The following is an 18,446-nucleotide window of genomic DNA, read 5'->3' on the forward strand; positions in this document are numbered from 1 at the left end:
TTTACTTTTTGTATTCATTGTGATGAGGCATGACTTCGGACTATGTATGATTTTGTTTTGTGGAATTTCTAAGTCTACGGGGACACTAGTGTGTTAGTGTATTTTTATTGAGCTTAATTGTTAGTCTCACTCTTGCTTTGGAAACCCCATTACTTCTCACTTTACCCTAATTCTGGAGCCACTTGTGCTTAGGGAATGCTTTAGATAAATGACCATTAGTGCTCTTTATTTGTCTAAAAATAATTTTTAAAAAAATTGGAAAGTCGGATTCCTTATGGGATGACCTGCCAGTTATTTGTAAAAATCCTATTAAAAGATGATAGAAAGAGCTATCGCCTTAGAATTGTAAAAACTGCTTTTGAGTTGTCAAATTTTGGGCATTGCAAGTGTACATTTGATGACCTACCAGGAAAGAAGGCTACCTCTAGGGTGTATGAAGCTACTATCCATTTAGTATAGTGTGGAATAAGGTCATTGTTAGCTAAGGTGATCCAATAATGCATGGGCACATAATTTAGGGTAATTACTCACACACACATAGGGAGTATAGGGTTAGGGTGAGACTTATCATTTTTGATCAGTTGGACACACTCTAACAGCTGGTTTCCCTCTGCACTTTTGAAAATTTCATTACTGAGATCAGAGGTCATGCACTCATCTTCTTTCTTATGTGTTTTGCTTAAGGACAATCAAATGTTCAAGTGTGGGGGTATTTGATGAGTGCAATTCATATAGATATTTTTATATCCTCTTCATGTATTTATCTTTTCTTTAAGTGTTTATTTTTTGTGATTCGATTCTACTATATGTATTATTGCGTATTTGTGCAGGAAAAAATAGGCTCATGTACAAAAGAATAGGATTCGGCATAATTACAGTGTGAAAAGAGGTAAAAATACAATGTTACAGGCAAAGCATGTCTGAGCATGGGCGTGCTCCTCCCCCTGATAATCCCAGGAATTCTGCATCAGGAGAAGCACAGATACTATAGCAAAAACAGTGTAGATGAAATATTGTAGCATTTACTGTAGCAAATCGTTGTAGCACAAGTCTGGAGAAAAAACACGGTTTGTGTGCTCCTTGCTCGAGCGTGCTCTTTGAAGAGTAGGGGCGTGCTCATGTTGAATTTCTGATTGAATCGCCCAGACTTTCCCAAGATAATCAGGGGAGAAGCACGGCCTAAGCACGACCGTGCTCACCCCGAAAACCACTTTTTATGCCCAGATCTAGGTCATTTGAGGAGATCCTTCTTCCTTCTTCTTGGAGGTTGCTGCCAAGCTCTCCTCCTTCACATTTCTGGGGCTGGAGTGAAGCTACGGTGCTGATTTTGAGTGGTGCAGAGCTTGGCCTGTGGGACTTCACTTGAGCACCGTCGAAGTGGTTGAGAAGAAAGCTGTGAGATTTTTATGGCTTTTTATTCTTTTGTTTTCCTTAGCATTGTACTGATCTGTACAACTATGAGGGGCTAACCATTCTCTAGTGCCCCGGATCTATGAACTTTGATGTTTATGTGATATGTTGATTTATTTTCTTTTAATGTATATGGAGTTCTATTGGTTTCTTGTGTTTAATCTTGTGTTGTATAACTTGAAGTGTTTGATTTTCACAATTGCTTAGGTAAACTTGGTGTGTAGATTGCCATGGTTGTGGTTGCATTTGATTGCAAAACTTGATGTGTATGAAACCCACAGTTATCTTAGCAAAACTTGATGTATTTGAGAACCATAGGTGCAACATTGCTCTTGAGCACGCACAAGGATCTTAGGATGTACCTGGTAGCCATTAGAAGCAAGTCAATACACATTTCTCGAGGTGATTAGTCTGGGGCACTGCTCTATCTCTGTGTTTCTCACCTAGTTCATTTCCAACCCTTACCTATCATGCTTCCCTCTTTTAGATTATCTAGTTATCACACTTATCTTGAATTTGTGATCCTGTTAGACATTAGAAGATCAACTAGTACTAGGAGTCTAGTCCTTGTAGTTCAACAACCCTACCCCTAGCGGGGTACCACTATATTACTTATGTGCGACCCGTACACTTGCGGACAACGCATCAGCAACCAAGCATTCAAACATGCAATTAGATTCAAATAGAAATGATTGCAATTAAGAAAACAATTAAAGTATCAAAGATCCAACAACCAATGTCAAAATATAAACCCTAGAGTCCAACTATGCCCAAACATCTAAAAATTAGCCCTCCATTAATTGAGGCCAAGCATCCAAGATACAAATAATAGGAGGAAACATGAAAGCCATGAAAATCCCCTTCTTAATCATGCCGATGAAGAATCGTCGAAGAAGCCTTGGGAAAGCTTCAACGTACACCACCAAGGTGAGCTTGACGACTACTATCTCCAATCTCATTGAATGTGGATCCAAATGTCCCTTCAAATCATCCTCTTAGTGCTGGAGAGTTGGTTTCTTTCTTCCTTAACTTTTCCTCTAAGAAATGCCAAAAAGAAAAACCAAGAATTCCCTAAAAATTCTCATAAGTTCTATTTATACCCAACTGCTTACTGGCTGCTTACAGGTGTAAGGATGTGGCTATAAGGGAGCTGAAGAAGATGGTTACAAGCCTTATGGGAACACTTACGACTATAAGTTACGTCCATAAGGTCTTCTGTTTATGTTATTGTCCAACATACGGCTGTAAGCTATGGACCGTAAGCTCTACTTGTTCTGTTTCTTGCTACCGCCCTTACGGGCGTAAGCTTTAGTTATAAGCTCCTTTGAATGATCCTTATGGGTGTAAGCCTTACCTGTAAGGTCCTCTGTATTGGCTCTAAATCCCTCTAATGAGCTTAAGCATGCCCGCAAGGTCCTCTGGAATTGACTTACAATAGTAAGGTTGGTCGTAAACTACCCATAAGCTACCCAGTTTGCCTTATTTTTATTCAAATGATGCCGAGAGAGCTCCAACTTCATTGTTTAAGGTATGAAATATTTCTTTTGGTTCTCTCTCATCTTAAAATACTACCCTAAGCCTGAGAATGCGAAACACACTATATTTAGTTTTGAATTCCACAATATGACTCTAATTCATGCCAAATGAGTGTACAAAGTAATGTAAAATATATGAATGATGTACACTCATCTATTATTATTATTATTATTATTATTATTATTATTATTATTATTATTATTATTATTGATACATAATAATACTATTAATTCATGCGATGATTGCGACACTGTTGTTCATAATTTCAAATAAAAATAGACTTAGAGAAAACTCAAACACGAGAACAAATGTAAGAAACTCCATTAGAACATCATCCTCTCCCTGGGAGTTAGCTTCGTCATCACCGACGATATTCACACATGCGGTGTCTCTGATATCTTCTCCTTCAACCTCGACTTCTTATAATCAGCCGCCTACCTCGCCATAACCACTCTCTCTGCTTTCATCACTGTCATCATTACAAAAGATTCGTAGATTGTGTTGACTTCGAGCTAGAATCAGTACATCAATCAAAGATAGAATTGGCTCTTGAGTCAGAGCTCCAGCATGTCTACACTCACCATTAAATATATTAGTGTTGTGCATCTAAAGAAAATTGTTTTTTTTATTTGCTAATAATGAAAAAAAATATCTCACGAGATAAAAAAAAGAGAGAAATAAAAATTTATATTAAGGCGATATAAGAAAGAAGAAAAGTTGAAGCACTATTTTTCCAGTTTTAAAAATTTATATATGTTTGCTTGAATTTTGATAAAAAATTGAGTTTGCTAGTGTTTTGTTTGTACTATTTAAATGCAGAGAAGAAGAATATTGAAAGTTAAGTGTGAAGAGAGATTCAAGATTTTTTTTTTTTGTTTGATTTTCTTCATCGAAAATGCAAATATTGTTTTTTATGTAGTATTTTGCTAATTATTACAATGTTTGAATTTTCTTCTCCAATATTTTCTTAGAACCTACTTATGTAAAAATTTTATATATGTATTTATTTTAAAATATAATACATGCTTTAAAAAATGTATCACTTGTATTTATAATTTTTTATTTTTAAATAAAATTATTAATTGATAAAAAAATATATAAAATAAAAAAGTGAATAATTAAAACAGACGAAACGCTAGAACTATCCAATCATATCTAAGAAGAAAAAGATATAAATGAAAAGGAAATCTCACCTAATGCAACACACACCCAGAAGGAAAAATGACTCCCACTTCTATTTATTTGCTTAATATTATTTTTGCTTTTATTTTTCTTATTTTGTGTATAAACTTCATTATTTTGTTTTTTATTAGAATATCTATGCTAATGGCTAAATGTGTTATCTGTTTGTTATTAAGATAAATATAGCCCATATTTATAGTTAAAAAATTTTAAATATATATATTACTTCATTGTTATATTTTAGTATACATGGGCGGATAAGGAAGGTGGCAAAGAAACAATGCCATGTTTCTAGGTTTCTGGCCAAAAGTCAAGTTTAACTTAGACTTATTAGACACTAGATTGGCAGGAAATGAATAAGGCAGCAATGAGATGACTTTCATTAACTTGATAAAAATTCAAGCAGTTTTTTCTTCAGCAATTAAACAAAGAAATAAATGTGGTTTATAATAATATATAAATGAAGGTTAGTTATGATAAACATTTCTTATATGGTAACATACCGTGAGCATGAATTGTAACTGTGAACATATGAAAAACGCTTGTTTTACATTTTATATGATTTATCTATACTGAAGTTTCATACCATTTTAGTCCTAATTTGAAGTTATTTTATACTAAACCAGAGAGAGAATATAACAGCACCATTTTATTAGAAATAAAAAAAAAATCAATAAAAAATGTTGAAACTAAAGATTCTTATTTATTTAATTATAAAATATAAAGTAGAGTCAATGAGTTAAATACTGGTTTTTGCTACAAAAAAATCATCTTTTTATCAACCTATTTTTGATTGTTGCATAGTCCTACTTTAAGTTTATATGGTATTATCCATTGTTATTTTATTTTATTTTTATTTTGTTCAAGATCATTACTATAATTATTCACAAGTAATATTGCTGTAATCTTATTCTATCATTAAACTCACAAATTCAAGCATTTTAAACCCAACTTCAAATGTATATATATAAATATATAAAACTATACGATTATTTATATATCCAATAAAATCCTATTCACATGTGTATCTCCATATATCGAAAATAATTATTCATTGATATACCCTTTAACTAGCAGTCAACTAGATTTTTTTTTTAACCAAACAAATCTTTCATGCATCCTTACTCATCTTTTCCTGATCATCTAAACCCTAAGCACCACCAAGTTTTATACTTTTATCTCGAATGCAAAATAATTGAGGTTATTAAAAAAAAAAAAAATTTAAACTTTTACTCTATACTAGTGTCGGTGGTTTTAGGTAGCCATTAGAAAAAGTGAGAAATAGACTAAAATTGTAAAAGGAAAATCTCATCAGTTGTGGCTATGTGAGGAATTGTCAAAAGGGTCGATATTGATCTTGGTGTGGTTTCAAAAGTCCGCATTTCACACATGGAGAGTGGTTAAAATGTAACATCAAAAGAGCCACGTCCCATGCAAAGAAGCCCTATAAATAGCCTCCTATGATCCCATCCACTCCACATCCCTTGCTCTACTTGAATTGCAAATTACTACAGTCACAATGGCTGTGAACAAAAGGCTTGTTATTCTTGGTTTCATACTTCTCCTAGCTATAGGTCTATCCTCGGCAGCGAGGACCTTGAGTGAGGGTTACACGTCCATTGGTGGTGAAGGTGGAGGTGATGGAGAAGGGTATGGATCTGGGTCCGGGGCTGGTGAAGGAGGTGGAGGATATGGGAAAGGAGGTGGAGGTGGTGGTGGTCATGGTGGTGGAGGCGGACAAGGTGGTGGAGGATATGGAAACGGAGGTGGAGGTGGCGGTGGACATGGTGGTGGTGGTGGTGGTGGTGGTGGACAAGGTGGTGGAGGATATGGACAAGGAGGTGGCGGTGGACATGGTGGTGGTGGTGGTGGTGGACAAGGTGGTGGAGGATATGGGCAAGGAGGTGGCGGTGGACATGGTGGTGGTGGTGGACAAGGAGGTGGAGGATATGGGAATGGAGGTGGCGGTGGACATGGTGGTGGTGGTGGACAAGGTGGTGGAGGATATGGGAAAGGAGGTGGCGGTGGACATGGTGGTGGTGGTGGACAAGGTAGTGGAGGATATGGGAAGGGAGGTGGAGGAGGAGGTGGAGGTGAACTAGGTGGTGGTGGTGGACAAGGTGGAGGACATGGTGGTGGGAGTGGGTCTGGGTATGGACATGGAGGAGGTGGAGGTGGAGGTGGAGGTGAAGGTGGAGGACATGGAGGTGGTGGTGGACGTGGAGGTGGATATGGCCAGGGTGGTGGAGGTGGACATGGGCATCCTTAGAGGAAGGATGAGTAGCTCCATGGATTACAAAAAGCACTAGGATGCATGAGTGGGTCCATGGATGGATGAGTTGAGCAGTGGTTGTATGGTATTGTTATAAGAGTATCATCATGTAGCCGTATGATAAATAAAACTACTGCATTTTAAGACTACTTATATATATAAATATGGTGATATTTTCCTCTTGATGAATGCTGCAGTACAAACGTTTCACTTAATTTACTTCTTGAACTCAAAATCATTAAAACGGGTAGGTTTTGTTATGGAAATGATTGAAAGAAAAAATATACTTTTCCAAATAATTGTGATGCGATAAAATTTAATGATTTTGTCTATTAACGTTCAGAATATCATATTGTGGATAAAATGTTTTAAATCAAGCCCCTAAATTACATAACAATAACAAATTAATAAAAATGATTGTTTTAGATTATTGTTTTTATTTATTTACTATATTTTTCTAGGCTTTATTGAATTATATTATTAACATTCAACAAACCAATTTTCTAATAAAATAATAATTATGTGATAAATGTTTGTTTTATGATAGAAAATATAAATTTTACCATTTTAACAATATCACGCTGGCATAGAACTCATTAGATGAGATTCACCAAATGCATGAAAAATTGGAAAACTATACGAAATTGCTTGAAAGATCGATACAACCACTAATATAATAATTTGATGTGTGCCTGAAACACTAAAACATGTAATTTGAATGAACCAAACTAGATGGGAAATATTATGGACTGTTAAAGTAATTCAAAACTAGTCACAACTACCAGTGATAATGCAAACAATTCTTTGTTGTCTACTGTCACATGGGATGCTATATATGTTGTGTGGGTTTGAAAATTTTGATTTAATCAACATCTATAAGTATTTGTTGATCACAAGCGGTAGTGTACCATATGCATCTTTATTCTTTTTTTTGGGATGAGTTGATGTGTGCATGAGACTTTTATAACCATCATGCATGGATTTTAGTTTAAAAATGCAGGGGAGAAAGAAATCTATCTGGGTGTTCAAACAGCTATCTTAAGTATGATGCAGTGGAAAGAAAAATCAGAGAAAAGAGAGAAAGAACAATAGAGCATATGCTGGCTTTTATTCGTCGTCCAATAGAAGAAAAGTTGTCTTTTTAGTAATATTTGTACTTATTACAAAAGCATTAGGTTTGAACTTCTATTGCCTCAATATTCGAGGGTGGTAATGACAAATTTTATTTTCTTTAACAGCATTTGATAAATTTTTGGTTTTCCCTTTTACTTTTAAGCTGATATATATAATTTAGGAAAAATTACTTTACAGGGCGTGTATAGTTTTAAAGTGAAGCAAATAAGGTCTGTAGTTTAACCAAGGGCTAATAATAAGTCCCTACTTTTTCATTTTTCAATTTTACTCTTTTTCTATTATTCCTCTTTAATTTGATAGTTCCGAAGGGGTACTAGTGTAGTGATTTTTCATCAAATCTCTCATGTAATGTAATCACACGCACACTCAATATAAAATCAAACAAGTAGCCAACGACCTTCGGGTCTATTGGTACACGGGTCGCCGATAGAGCTCTCACCGAGTGGTGAGAGTTCGATTCTTGGCTGAGGGCACATTTCTGGGAGTTGTGAATAGTGGTTGTGTACGGGTGGTTCCAGCGCCCGCGTGAGCGCACCCTCGTCCCCACTTGTTCCACCGAGGCTTGTGCACGTCCCTGGGGTCTCTAGTGGGTTCGCCCCGCTCCTCTTCCCAAAAAAAAAAAAATATAAAATCAAACAAGTAAGAGAAAGGAGACACACAAATTGGTTAACCAGTTCAGCACAACTTACCTACGTCTGACTCGGAGATAAAGATCCACTAACAAATGGGGAAGAAAGAAGAGTACAACACTCACTCACACTTTCACAATGAATACACGAACCTTCTCTAGATTGGCCGATGCTCACTCTCACTATCCTTACCCAAGGGTCTCTTTATGGTGGCTAACCCTAAATCTTAGAGCAAGGTCTCTTATATATATGTTATAACCCAGTTTTTGGCCATCACTGTAGCAGCCCGCTATCATAGCCACCCATTATTGTAGTGATCAATTAATGTAGCAATCCGAGAAATTTTTTTTAAAAGCATCAACCCTTTGTATCCTCCAACTCAATCTCACATCCATTAGGTGGAAATCCTAGCACTATGATCTTTCTCCACCTTTGGCTATTGATGGTTATAGGTAAGTGAATCTTTGGTTTTACTTAAATTTTTTATGCAATTGTTGATCTTAACCCTAGATCAAATCTCCATCTTTTTCCTCCTTTGGTTTCTTCCTAGATATTTTGAAGTAAGGGAAAGAAAAGATTTTAGGTGAGTGGGCTAACCTAATCCTTATTGGGTTCTTTTAACTCTTGTATGATGTATTGGTTTGCTTTTGAGATGATTTTGCATGATGATGTTGGAACTCTTGTTTTGTCTTGTCAGAGTGTCATACCAAGTTTAATTGGGAGATCTCCATGAATTTGCTTAATGATTTTTATTTGATATTCAAGGTTTTGTTTATATAATATCGCTCATTATTATTCTACTTGTCAAGATTCATTGTGTGTGATATAGCAAACACCATTCTTGATGTTAGTTTTGGTTTATGAAAATTGAGGACCTTTGGGAGTTAGATTCAATGTGATTAATGTGCAAGAATTTAGTGGATCTCATGTATTAAATGGGGTGATTTCCCCATTTTGGGTGGAACAAAAATACTTGAAGAATGACTTACGTAAATGGGTTGTATTCATGTATTATGCTAGAAGTGATGTGTGGAAATTGGTCATTGCATGCAAGATGTTTGGTGAAATGCTCTTGAGTATTTAATGTAAGCAATGACCAATTGATTGTTAGAATATGATGATGTGAGTTTATGGATTGTTGGAGATGATGTTTGTGTGAGAGTTTTATATTAATGTTAATGGCATGGGTATATATACTTTTATGAGATGTGTTTGAATTGTTATTATAGATTGGTAGATTGGTGAAAGAAGACTTTAGTTTCCCTATATCTACATTTGTAATGGAAAATAGTCCTAGGTTTGTGAAATTGAAAAGTTGGTGAGTTTACTTCACTGTTATTAATTTGCATCTTTGTTATTGGAGAGGATTAGTGTATGTAAATTGGCCATTATTGGTTATGTTGGAACTCATGTGTGAATATTTGAATAATGCATGCCAAGTGTATGTCATAATGCTTTGAGAATTAATTGTAAGTAATGACCCTATAATTATGAGATGGGTGGTGAAAATGATGTCATTAATGAAGTGAAGGTATGGTCAGAGGAATTTGTATGGTTGTATAAATTTTGGATGAATGTTTAAAATCGTACCTTTCAATTGATTGTGAAATCTTTGAAAATGATATCTCATATGCTTGTATGACTTGAGTCAAGAGAGTTGTAAGTTTGTTTCTGCAAATTATCTTTGTATTTGATAGTATGTTTTTGGAGTTATGTGTTATGGAATGAGGCATGTTTAGAGGTTTTTCATGTCCAGAAGTGTGAGATATAATATAATAAGCTAAGTGTTTATCTTACATTATACCTTGCCTTCTATGTGTATTTAGCAAGGGTTGTCGGACTCGTACGCAGATGACCCCGGCTAAGCTTTCGGTCAGGGTCGATGGGTTCAACCGAGTCGAACCAGGGGTTGAACCGAGGATCAATAATTAAATATAAAAAAAATTATAATAATTAATAATAAGCAAATATAATATTAAATCCATAATTATATTATAAAAAAATCTACTCAAATTTGATATTTAAATTGATAAATGACCTTATATACGATGAGAGTTTTCTAATTTTTGTCATTTATTTTTTTACATTTTTTTAAATATTTACAAATTTAATATATTAATATATAATTATCGAACTTCTCCGGGTGTTATTTATTTATTTATTTGTTTATTGGTTGATTTTGTTAAAATAAATAAGAAATTTAATTCACTAATTCTTATATCTCAATTTAGTTTTTTTATTTTTGTTTTTAAATTTTTCTTATATTTTTTTATTTAATTAGAATACTTTTAATTTTTATATTTTTTTATAATAAAATTACACTCATTTATTGTTTTATTTCCTTAATAAATTAAATTTTTTTAGAAAGTATTTACATAATACATTAATATATTTTTATTTTTTTAAATGTTAATTTTTGTTGGTATATATATATATATATATTGTAATTCTATTTATTGATTATAAATTATAAATTAATATTAATAAATATACACGATTTTGTGGTTTTTAATGAGAAAATAATAATAAATTATTAAATATTGTAAAAAAAATTTTAAAATTTGTGACCCGATTGACCCGGCCGGGTCAACCGATTCCCGTTTGAACCGCCCAGGTCACCGGGTTAACACCGGGTTTTTTAATACCCGGGTCAATGGGGTATACCCGGGCCGGCCACATGGCCGGTTCCCGGTTTTTCCGGTTGAACCGGCCCGGCCGGTCCGGGTCTGACAACATTGGTATTTAGGTTGGCAAGCATGATTGTATGTAATCCAGCTTGATAATGGGAATCTTGAGGTTATTTGTATTTAGAATTGTTGGAATTATTGGATTTTACCAATCATGTTATTATGTGTTGGAGTGTGCATTTACTTGTTCTGTTATTTCCCTATTTTTCTCAGATTTAATCTCACTTATTTCTTTATTCAGTTATACAATGGTTTTACTCTTGATTTTCGAGAGTGATTCGGTATGTATTTATGATTTGGTAATTTATTTATTAAATCTATAATTCATTTATGTTATCTACTTTCCCCTAAAGTGGGATTCTGAAATTTTGAAATTCTGTTTATTGGAATATTTGAGAAAAATTTGTGAACATTCAGTATTTCGACTACAAGTTTGTTTGAATGTTTTAGTCTCCAAATAAACTGTACTCAATCCTATCAGTAGAGGTTAAATACTGACCTTGTCGACAAGAATTTCTGAAAAATCTAGACTGTAGTTTCGTACCGTGTTCATTCGGTGATAAACGACCACTGATATCATGTCCGTTCGGTAATAATAAATGACCATATGTTATCTATAGTAAATTTGGAGACTTTTTGTTTGAAATCATGTCTAGAAGTTTCTTTGTTTCCAAGATTTATATTTTTTGGATTTCGTATTAGGTTAATGGCGATATTGAGAAAAGTCTTATGTTTACATATTCGAACTTGTACATGGTTTCTTCACTAACTTTACTTGTGGTTTTTACTGATGTTTTAGAAAGGTTTGAATAAGATTTTTCTGCATTTGAAAATGTTTGAAAGTTTTCCACCTATTTTCACCCCACTCACTGAGTAATCGAGTTACTCAGCCTCTCTTCTTCTATCTTTTTAGGTACCAGACTCTAAGGTTATTCTGCTTAAGTCTAGTAATGGTCAGCCATTGCTAAGATGGATCCACTAGAGTTGTCGCTTTCTTGAAATTTTTCTGAAAAATACTCATTCTTTTATATTATTGTATAATATTAAGTTGTAAAATACTTTTAAGTTTCATTGGTTTATTTTTATCTTCTCTAAATTAGGTTCTGAGGCCTTGCAAACTTATGGCGTTCATGCCCTGTGGGTCTGCAGTCATTTTTCCGCTCATCAGGTCCAACAGGGCTGGGTTCGGGACGTGACAATAGATGTCTCAGCGTCCCAAATATAGTGTATCCCTCTTTTAGTATCTCTGGGCATCTAATTTAGACACCTTTCAAAATTAGACATTGCAACTTCTATTGTAACCGAGCTTACAACAAGACCCATCTACTGATCCTGACTGAGTTCTAGCTTCCGTTGCAACACGACCTTGTGACACCTACAACTCTCACGCTTGTGCCAATCCAAGTCGATGCAGTCAACTCCTAAGCTCTTTCTGCCATCAACTAGCTTGACTCCTCAAATCATATCAGCAACTCAAGGGTCACACCCACCAAGGCACATCTCCATCTTACCAAAGATGGTATTTAAATATCTTCAAAATATTTTTTCCAAACTTGATCTCCATTCATCTAAGTTTGGCTTTTACAATCTTCAAACTTGATCTTCATTCATTCAGGTTTGGTTCATCAATATTCTTGTTATTAAACTTGATCTCTTTTCATCGAAGTTTAGCTCTTCAATATCTTCCAAGCATTATATTCATCCATCCAAGTACATCAATCATCTCCAAATATATTTGTAGCTTCAAATAGATTTGTCCATAATTATCTTTTCTCCAATTTAGAGATTGTGTTTTCATTTAGCTTTTCAACAAACTTTGCCTCCAATGTAGTTGATCTAATAAGCTTAATTTACCTGCCATATATAGATGTGTCTATATATGACCATTACTTGCACTTTATGAGAGATCTTCCAAGTTTATTGCCTTGCCAAAAATATCTCCTCCAAAAAAGTTTTGTAACATCTCTTGCCACATCATCATGAGTTTCCATATCATCTTGCCATGTCACAAAACTTACCATGTCATCATCATTGCTACGACATCTTGACTTGGTGTTAAATGGTGCCAACTAATCATACTAACACTCTCCATGCTCTCTTTTACTTTCATGGAGGTGAGACGGAGGTTTAGATCTTAGAAGTAGAGGAAGAGGATTGTAAAGGCAACGAGAAGCGTGGCAAAGTCACATGCAATGATAGTGATCACAACAGTGTGGCTCATTCCTAAATGGTGCATCCCCTCTAGTCTGGATTTTGAGGAAGTGGAGACTGTGGTCATGGTGGAATTAGTATGGATTTTAGAATTTCTAGCTATTTGAATTAATCAAACTAAATATGAAAATATTATAATCTGCTCGAGTGTTTAAAAATTAGTTGCCTGCAACAAGTTATATTGTAGACATTTCTTGTTATTTGTTATTATATGAAATGTTATATCTAGTAGATTTTTACTTTTGAGTTAATCAGCAGTTATAATTACTTGTCTATTGTCAACCATTGGATAACCCAACACAAAATTTCAAAAGGAAGGATAAGGGTTCAAATTCTTCCCCTGTAGTACTATTCATGTATTGTTCATGCACTATACACATTAATGTAGTACTGTTTATGTACTATTCATGGGTCTATGTGGGTGTCCCCTGTGAGAGAAATAGTGGTTTCACCCCTCCAGGGTTGCAAGGTAGGGGAATTTTTCTAGGAGGTCGGTTTGCCACCGTAATTGGTGCATTTTCGTACCGATCTGTCCCTTTAACAATCCCATAAATTAGGGGCACTTGTGAAAAGTGTACAATGTTCATATATTTCATATCAATTTGTACACTCAATTGGCATCTATTAGAACCATATTGTGGAATTCACTGCAAAATATAGTATGTTGTGCATTTATAGGCTTAGGGCAGTGCTTTAAGACGAGAGAGAGCCAAAAGAAGCATCTCAAACCTTAAACAATGAAGTTGGAGCTTTCTTAGCATCACAAGAATAAGGATAAGGCAAACTGGGTGGCTTACGGGAAGCTTACAATCATCCGGCCTTACGGCCTTAAGTCAATTCTAGAAGACCTTGCGGGCATGCATATGCCTATAAGGGGGATTCAGAGCTAATTCAAAGGACATTATGGGCAAGTCTTATGCCTGTAAGGATGCCTGTAAGGACTATCCAGAGGAGCTTACGATCATAGCATACGTCTATAAGAGCGGTCACAAGATGCAAAACTGTGAAGCTTACTATCTAGGGCTTTCTGTCACAAGCTGGACTACAACACAAACAGAAGACCTTACTGACGAGGCTTACAGTTGTAAGTCATCTGGGAAGGCTCGTGACCAATTTCTCCAGCTCCATTACGGCCTAGACCTTACGCCAATAAGCAGCCAGTAAGCAGTCTGGTATATAGAGCATTTTTGAGGATTTTTAGGATATCTTTTATTCTATTCTTCTATTCTTAAGGAGTGATTCTTGGAGGCGAGGTTAAAGAAGATAAGAAGCAAATCTCCAACACCTAGGGAGCAATTTCAAGGGGGATGCAGCTCTACATTCAAGGGCATTGAAGATCAAAGCCGTCAAGCTCATCTTGGTGGTGTGTGTGGAAGCTTACTTAGGGCTTCACGAGTGATTCTTCATCGACGCAATTGAGAAGGGGGTTTTCCATGGCTTTTATGTTTTCCTCCATTATTTGTATCTTAAATGCTTGCCCTCCATTAATGGATGACTAATTTGTAGATGTTTGGGCATATTGAACTCTAGGTTTTATTTTCTTGACTTTGGTTGTTGGAGCTTTGATGCTTAATTGATTTCTTATTTGCAATCATATCTATTTAAGTCTAATTGTGTGATTGAATGCTTGATTACTAACAAGGTGAAAGCCTTAGCAAACATACTTGATATTGTTATATGATGAGAAGAAATCCCCCCCTAGGATAGACTTACCGCAATTCAAGAGGATAATGGGTACATCTTTGGTTAGGGTATCTAGGAGACATTGTCTCTGACAATCCTTCTGAGTAGATTAATGATGATTTCTGTGCTATTTGCAATTAGGTGGAGCGGATTTTAGGAGAAATCGCACTTCATCTTTGCATTCAAATTAGGGGTAATCTCTATCTTTGGGGAGAGATTATCTACTTAAAACATTATCATTAGTCCACAATAAGGTTTCATAGAGTGTTAATGCAATTGTGTGGATGTTTGTATCAGCTCTGCACTTATTCAGTTACACTTCACATGGGAAATCAGAATTTTGTATATTTTTGGAAACCTTTCAGGTCAAATAGGATTGCATGTTTAGACAACCATTATCTTGAGCCTCATAATCCTAGAGGGATGCTATGCCCGGACATCTCTTTTGTCCTTAATTTCTCTCCTATTATTTTCCGTATTTTCTTGTGTTCTTATGCTTTTATTCACACACTCATCACTTATCCGTTAGGCTATTTTTCGGGTTTAGAGTCATCACTAGTATTCACCTCCTTCCCTGTGCACCGACATTCTACTTTATGCATATTGTTAGTGTAAGCCATAGCCCCAATACATTATATGAACTCTTATTATTTGGATAATTATTATGAGGCATCATTTTATCTATTATTATTTATGTGCATAGTTAATAAGATAAAATATCCTTGAATATTGGTTCTAATTAAGTTATCAAATGCGTGATTTGGATAGTAAAACCTTGTACCATAAACTAGAACAATATTCTAAATGTCCCTAGTCGATTATTTTTATGGAGAGACATGAGTGAAGTGAAGGGATTGTCCCACTCTGTAGAGAGAGTGAATATCACAGGCCACTTGATTAATGAGACTGAGTACTGCATGGCCACACCTAAGGGAAATGATAAGAGTTATCATTTACTTGACCCAGTCAGTTCACTAAGAGATCAAAAAATTAATTAGCATTAAAATAAGGGTGACTCACTCCATGCCTTATGCTAATTAAGATATTCAGCAGCAAAGGATTATATGAAGTTGCGCTAGGTTTCGTTAATTCTCGAAATTGACTTGCTAGAAAATAATTATGATTTATGAGTGTTAAAATTGTTTAAGCTCATTACCAATGTTAAATGGACCTACAGGATCATACACTAAGAATGTTGGGATCAAGGTTCAGTATTTGTTATTTATTGGACCACCTATTTAGGGTTTTGGTGAAAAACCTATATTAGGTGGAGCGAATTGCTTATTCGGGTTGGGTCTTATTAAGTGTTGATCCAATCTAATCGATTTGGTTAATTAAAATGGTTTAATTAATCAAGTAAAGAAGAGATTCCTAATTTGATTAGGAGTGAAGGGTTTTTTTTTCGTAAATTAAGGTTTTGGGTTTCCAATATAAATAGATGGTTTAACCCTAATATGAAGAGTGGGGAAAAAAATAGAGTGATTGAGAGATTGTCTCTTAAGAAACACTAGCTGCCACCCACTCTTCTTCATTGGTCACCGACTTCATATCCCGCCGTTATAACCCACCATCACCACGCCTACAGCCCGTTTTCTCATGAATCTCGAGTGCTTACTATTCGAACCAAAAAACAAGTGTTGTTTCTTGAGGTACTAGCATATCTTCTTGATTCCCAGAGGCGTTCGTGTGTTCGTGATAGTAAAGGGGAGTCACGATTCGCAGTCCCTTTCAATTTCGGAGAAACAAGGGTGCATTCAGAATCATTATCAAAAGAAAGGTATAACTTTTAATTATCTATTTATTTAGAATTTAATCCTACTTCTGGCATGCAGTAGGGTTTTATCATGTTTACTTGCAGTAAAAATTTTGTTATCCACTACGTTTTGACATGTATTTTTCGTATGGTAATTCCTTTATTAGAGTGATAAGATCCCAACACATACTTTATTACGCGATCGGCACATACACCTGTGTCCCTATCAACTTGTCGCTTATTAGTAAAAATATATACTAATTAAATAATTACTTGTCCATTGCAATTGATAGTGTAGATGATCCTATTCTCTAGTTTGATGTATCATCATTTTCTTGTAGACAATTTGGGATCCAACTCCTGAGGTAGGCCTTGCATATATGTGATTTTCAAAGGCCCTTGTATAGATGAAAGAGAGCAGTGCAAAAAAATAATAAATAATAAATTAAAATAAATAAAATAAATAAAGAAGGTTCCTTATGTGAGTGTTCAAAGCTGCTATCTTGAGTTAATGAAGTCAGAGAGAGATACAAATTTAAAACAAAAATAGGGCAAATGTAAGGCTTATGCTCTTGTTTAGGATGATTAATATTTCATCCTCTATTTTATATTTAAAATAACGTAACTCATTTAAATTATTAAAAGTAACAAAAGAAAAATTAGACGTATATCACTATATATATGACTGGCTAAGGCGAGATAAAAGGCTTATACAGCCTAGTGTGTAGGTCTCTAACCAAAAGTCAAGTCACATTAGATTTTTTAGTTTTACTATCAGTCAATAGGTTGGTAGGTACATATATTACATGGTGCTGGATGACTTAAATTAACTTGATAAAATTTCAAATAGGATTATCCTAATATATTTATATATATATATATATATGAATTTACATCTTTTGTGGACATTCATAGATAAAAAATCTATGGACATCTAATTATCAGCTGTTGGATCATACCGTTGGATCACGATCCAACGGCCGACACTGATAAACAGTATTATTGTTCATTGTATTGTTCCAAGCAGTAATTGTTGTACATATACTGTAGTAATTACTGTTGATCAATGTTAGCCATTAGATTGAGATCTAACGATTGATAATGGACATCCATAGATTTCTTTATCTATGGGCGTCCATAGAGGATTGGTCCAATATATATATATATATATATATATATATATATATATATATATATATATATATATATCAATGCAAATGAAAAAGAATTTACATCCCCCATGGACGTTCATAGATATGAAATCTATGGACATCCAATTATCAGTCGTTGGATCTTGGATCATGATCCAACGGCTGACATTGATGAACAGTATTGCTGTTCATTATACTGTTCCAAACAGTAATTACTGTATATATTATTGAAGTAACTACTGATCATCAATGTTAGCCGTTGGATCGAGATCCAACGGTTGATAATGGACATCCATAGATTTCTTATCTATGGACGTTCATAGAGGATTGGTCCTCAATGAAAAATTGTGGTGTTTATCATTCTCTTCTTATCTTTTGTTTGGTTCGTGATATATTTGTACTATATTTTTTTCCTCTAATAAGTTGGTTGTTTATCCATTTTATCCAAAAAAAAATAGTTATGCTAGACATTTCTAATAGAATGGGGCTTGTGAATTATAAGTTTGCCGCTATTGAAGGAAGAACACTTGTTTGACATGGCATGCATATTAGTAAAATTATGATGTCATTTTTACACATGATAAAAGAACAAAAATTGGAAAATAAAAAATGTTATGCTATTAATAATATTTTGTGTTTGACGAGAATGAATTAATTAGGCTTGTGATTTGATGTTATAGGAATTTGAATGTAATGTATAGGTGGTAATGTTGATTATGATTGGATTAGGTTAATGGTGCAAGAGAGCGCTAACCTGACTTTCTAGAGGACAAAGGAGAAAAGATATACTAACATTAA

The 18,446-nt window shown here is 34.6% G+C and overlaps 1 protein-coding gene across 1 annotated transcript; it reads left to right on the forward strand.

The window, feature by feature from the left end:
• The first annotated feature begins 5,621 nt into the window (after positions 1-5,621).
• On the forward strand, positions 5,622-6,585 carry LOC120256426 (glycine-rich cell wall structural protein 1.8-like). The gene has a single exon (XM_039264112.1). It carries the CDS (start codon positions 5,648-5,650, stop codon positions 6,395-6,397), a length of 750 nt encoding a protein of 249 aa, XP_039120046.1. The 5' UTR covers positions 5,622-5,647; the 3' UTR covers positions 6,398-6,585.
• Positions 6,586-18,446: the final 11,861 nt, after the last annotated feature.

Source organism: Dioscorea cayenensis, unplaced genomic scaffold (genome assembly GCF_009730915.1).
Source record: "Dioscorea cayenensis subsp. rotundata cultivar TDr96_F1 unplaced genomic scaffold, TDr96_F1_v2_PseudoChromosome.rev07_lg8_w22 25.fasta BLBR01001438.1, whole genome shotgun sequence".
NCBI lineage: Eukaryota > Viridiplantae > Streptophyta > Magnoliopsida > Dioscoreales > Dioscoreaceae > Dioscorea > Dioscorea cayenensis.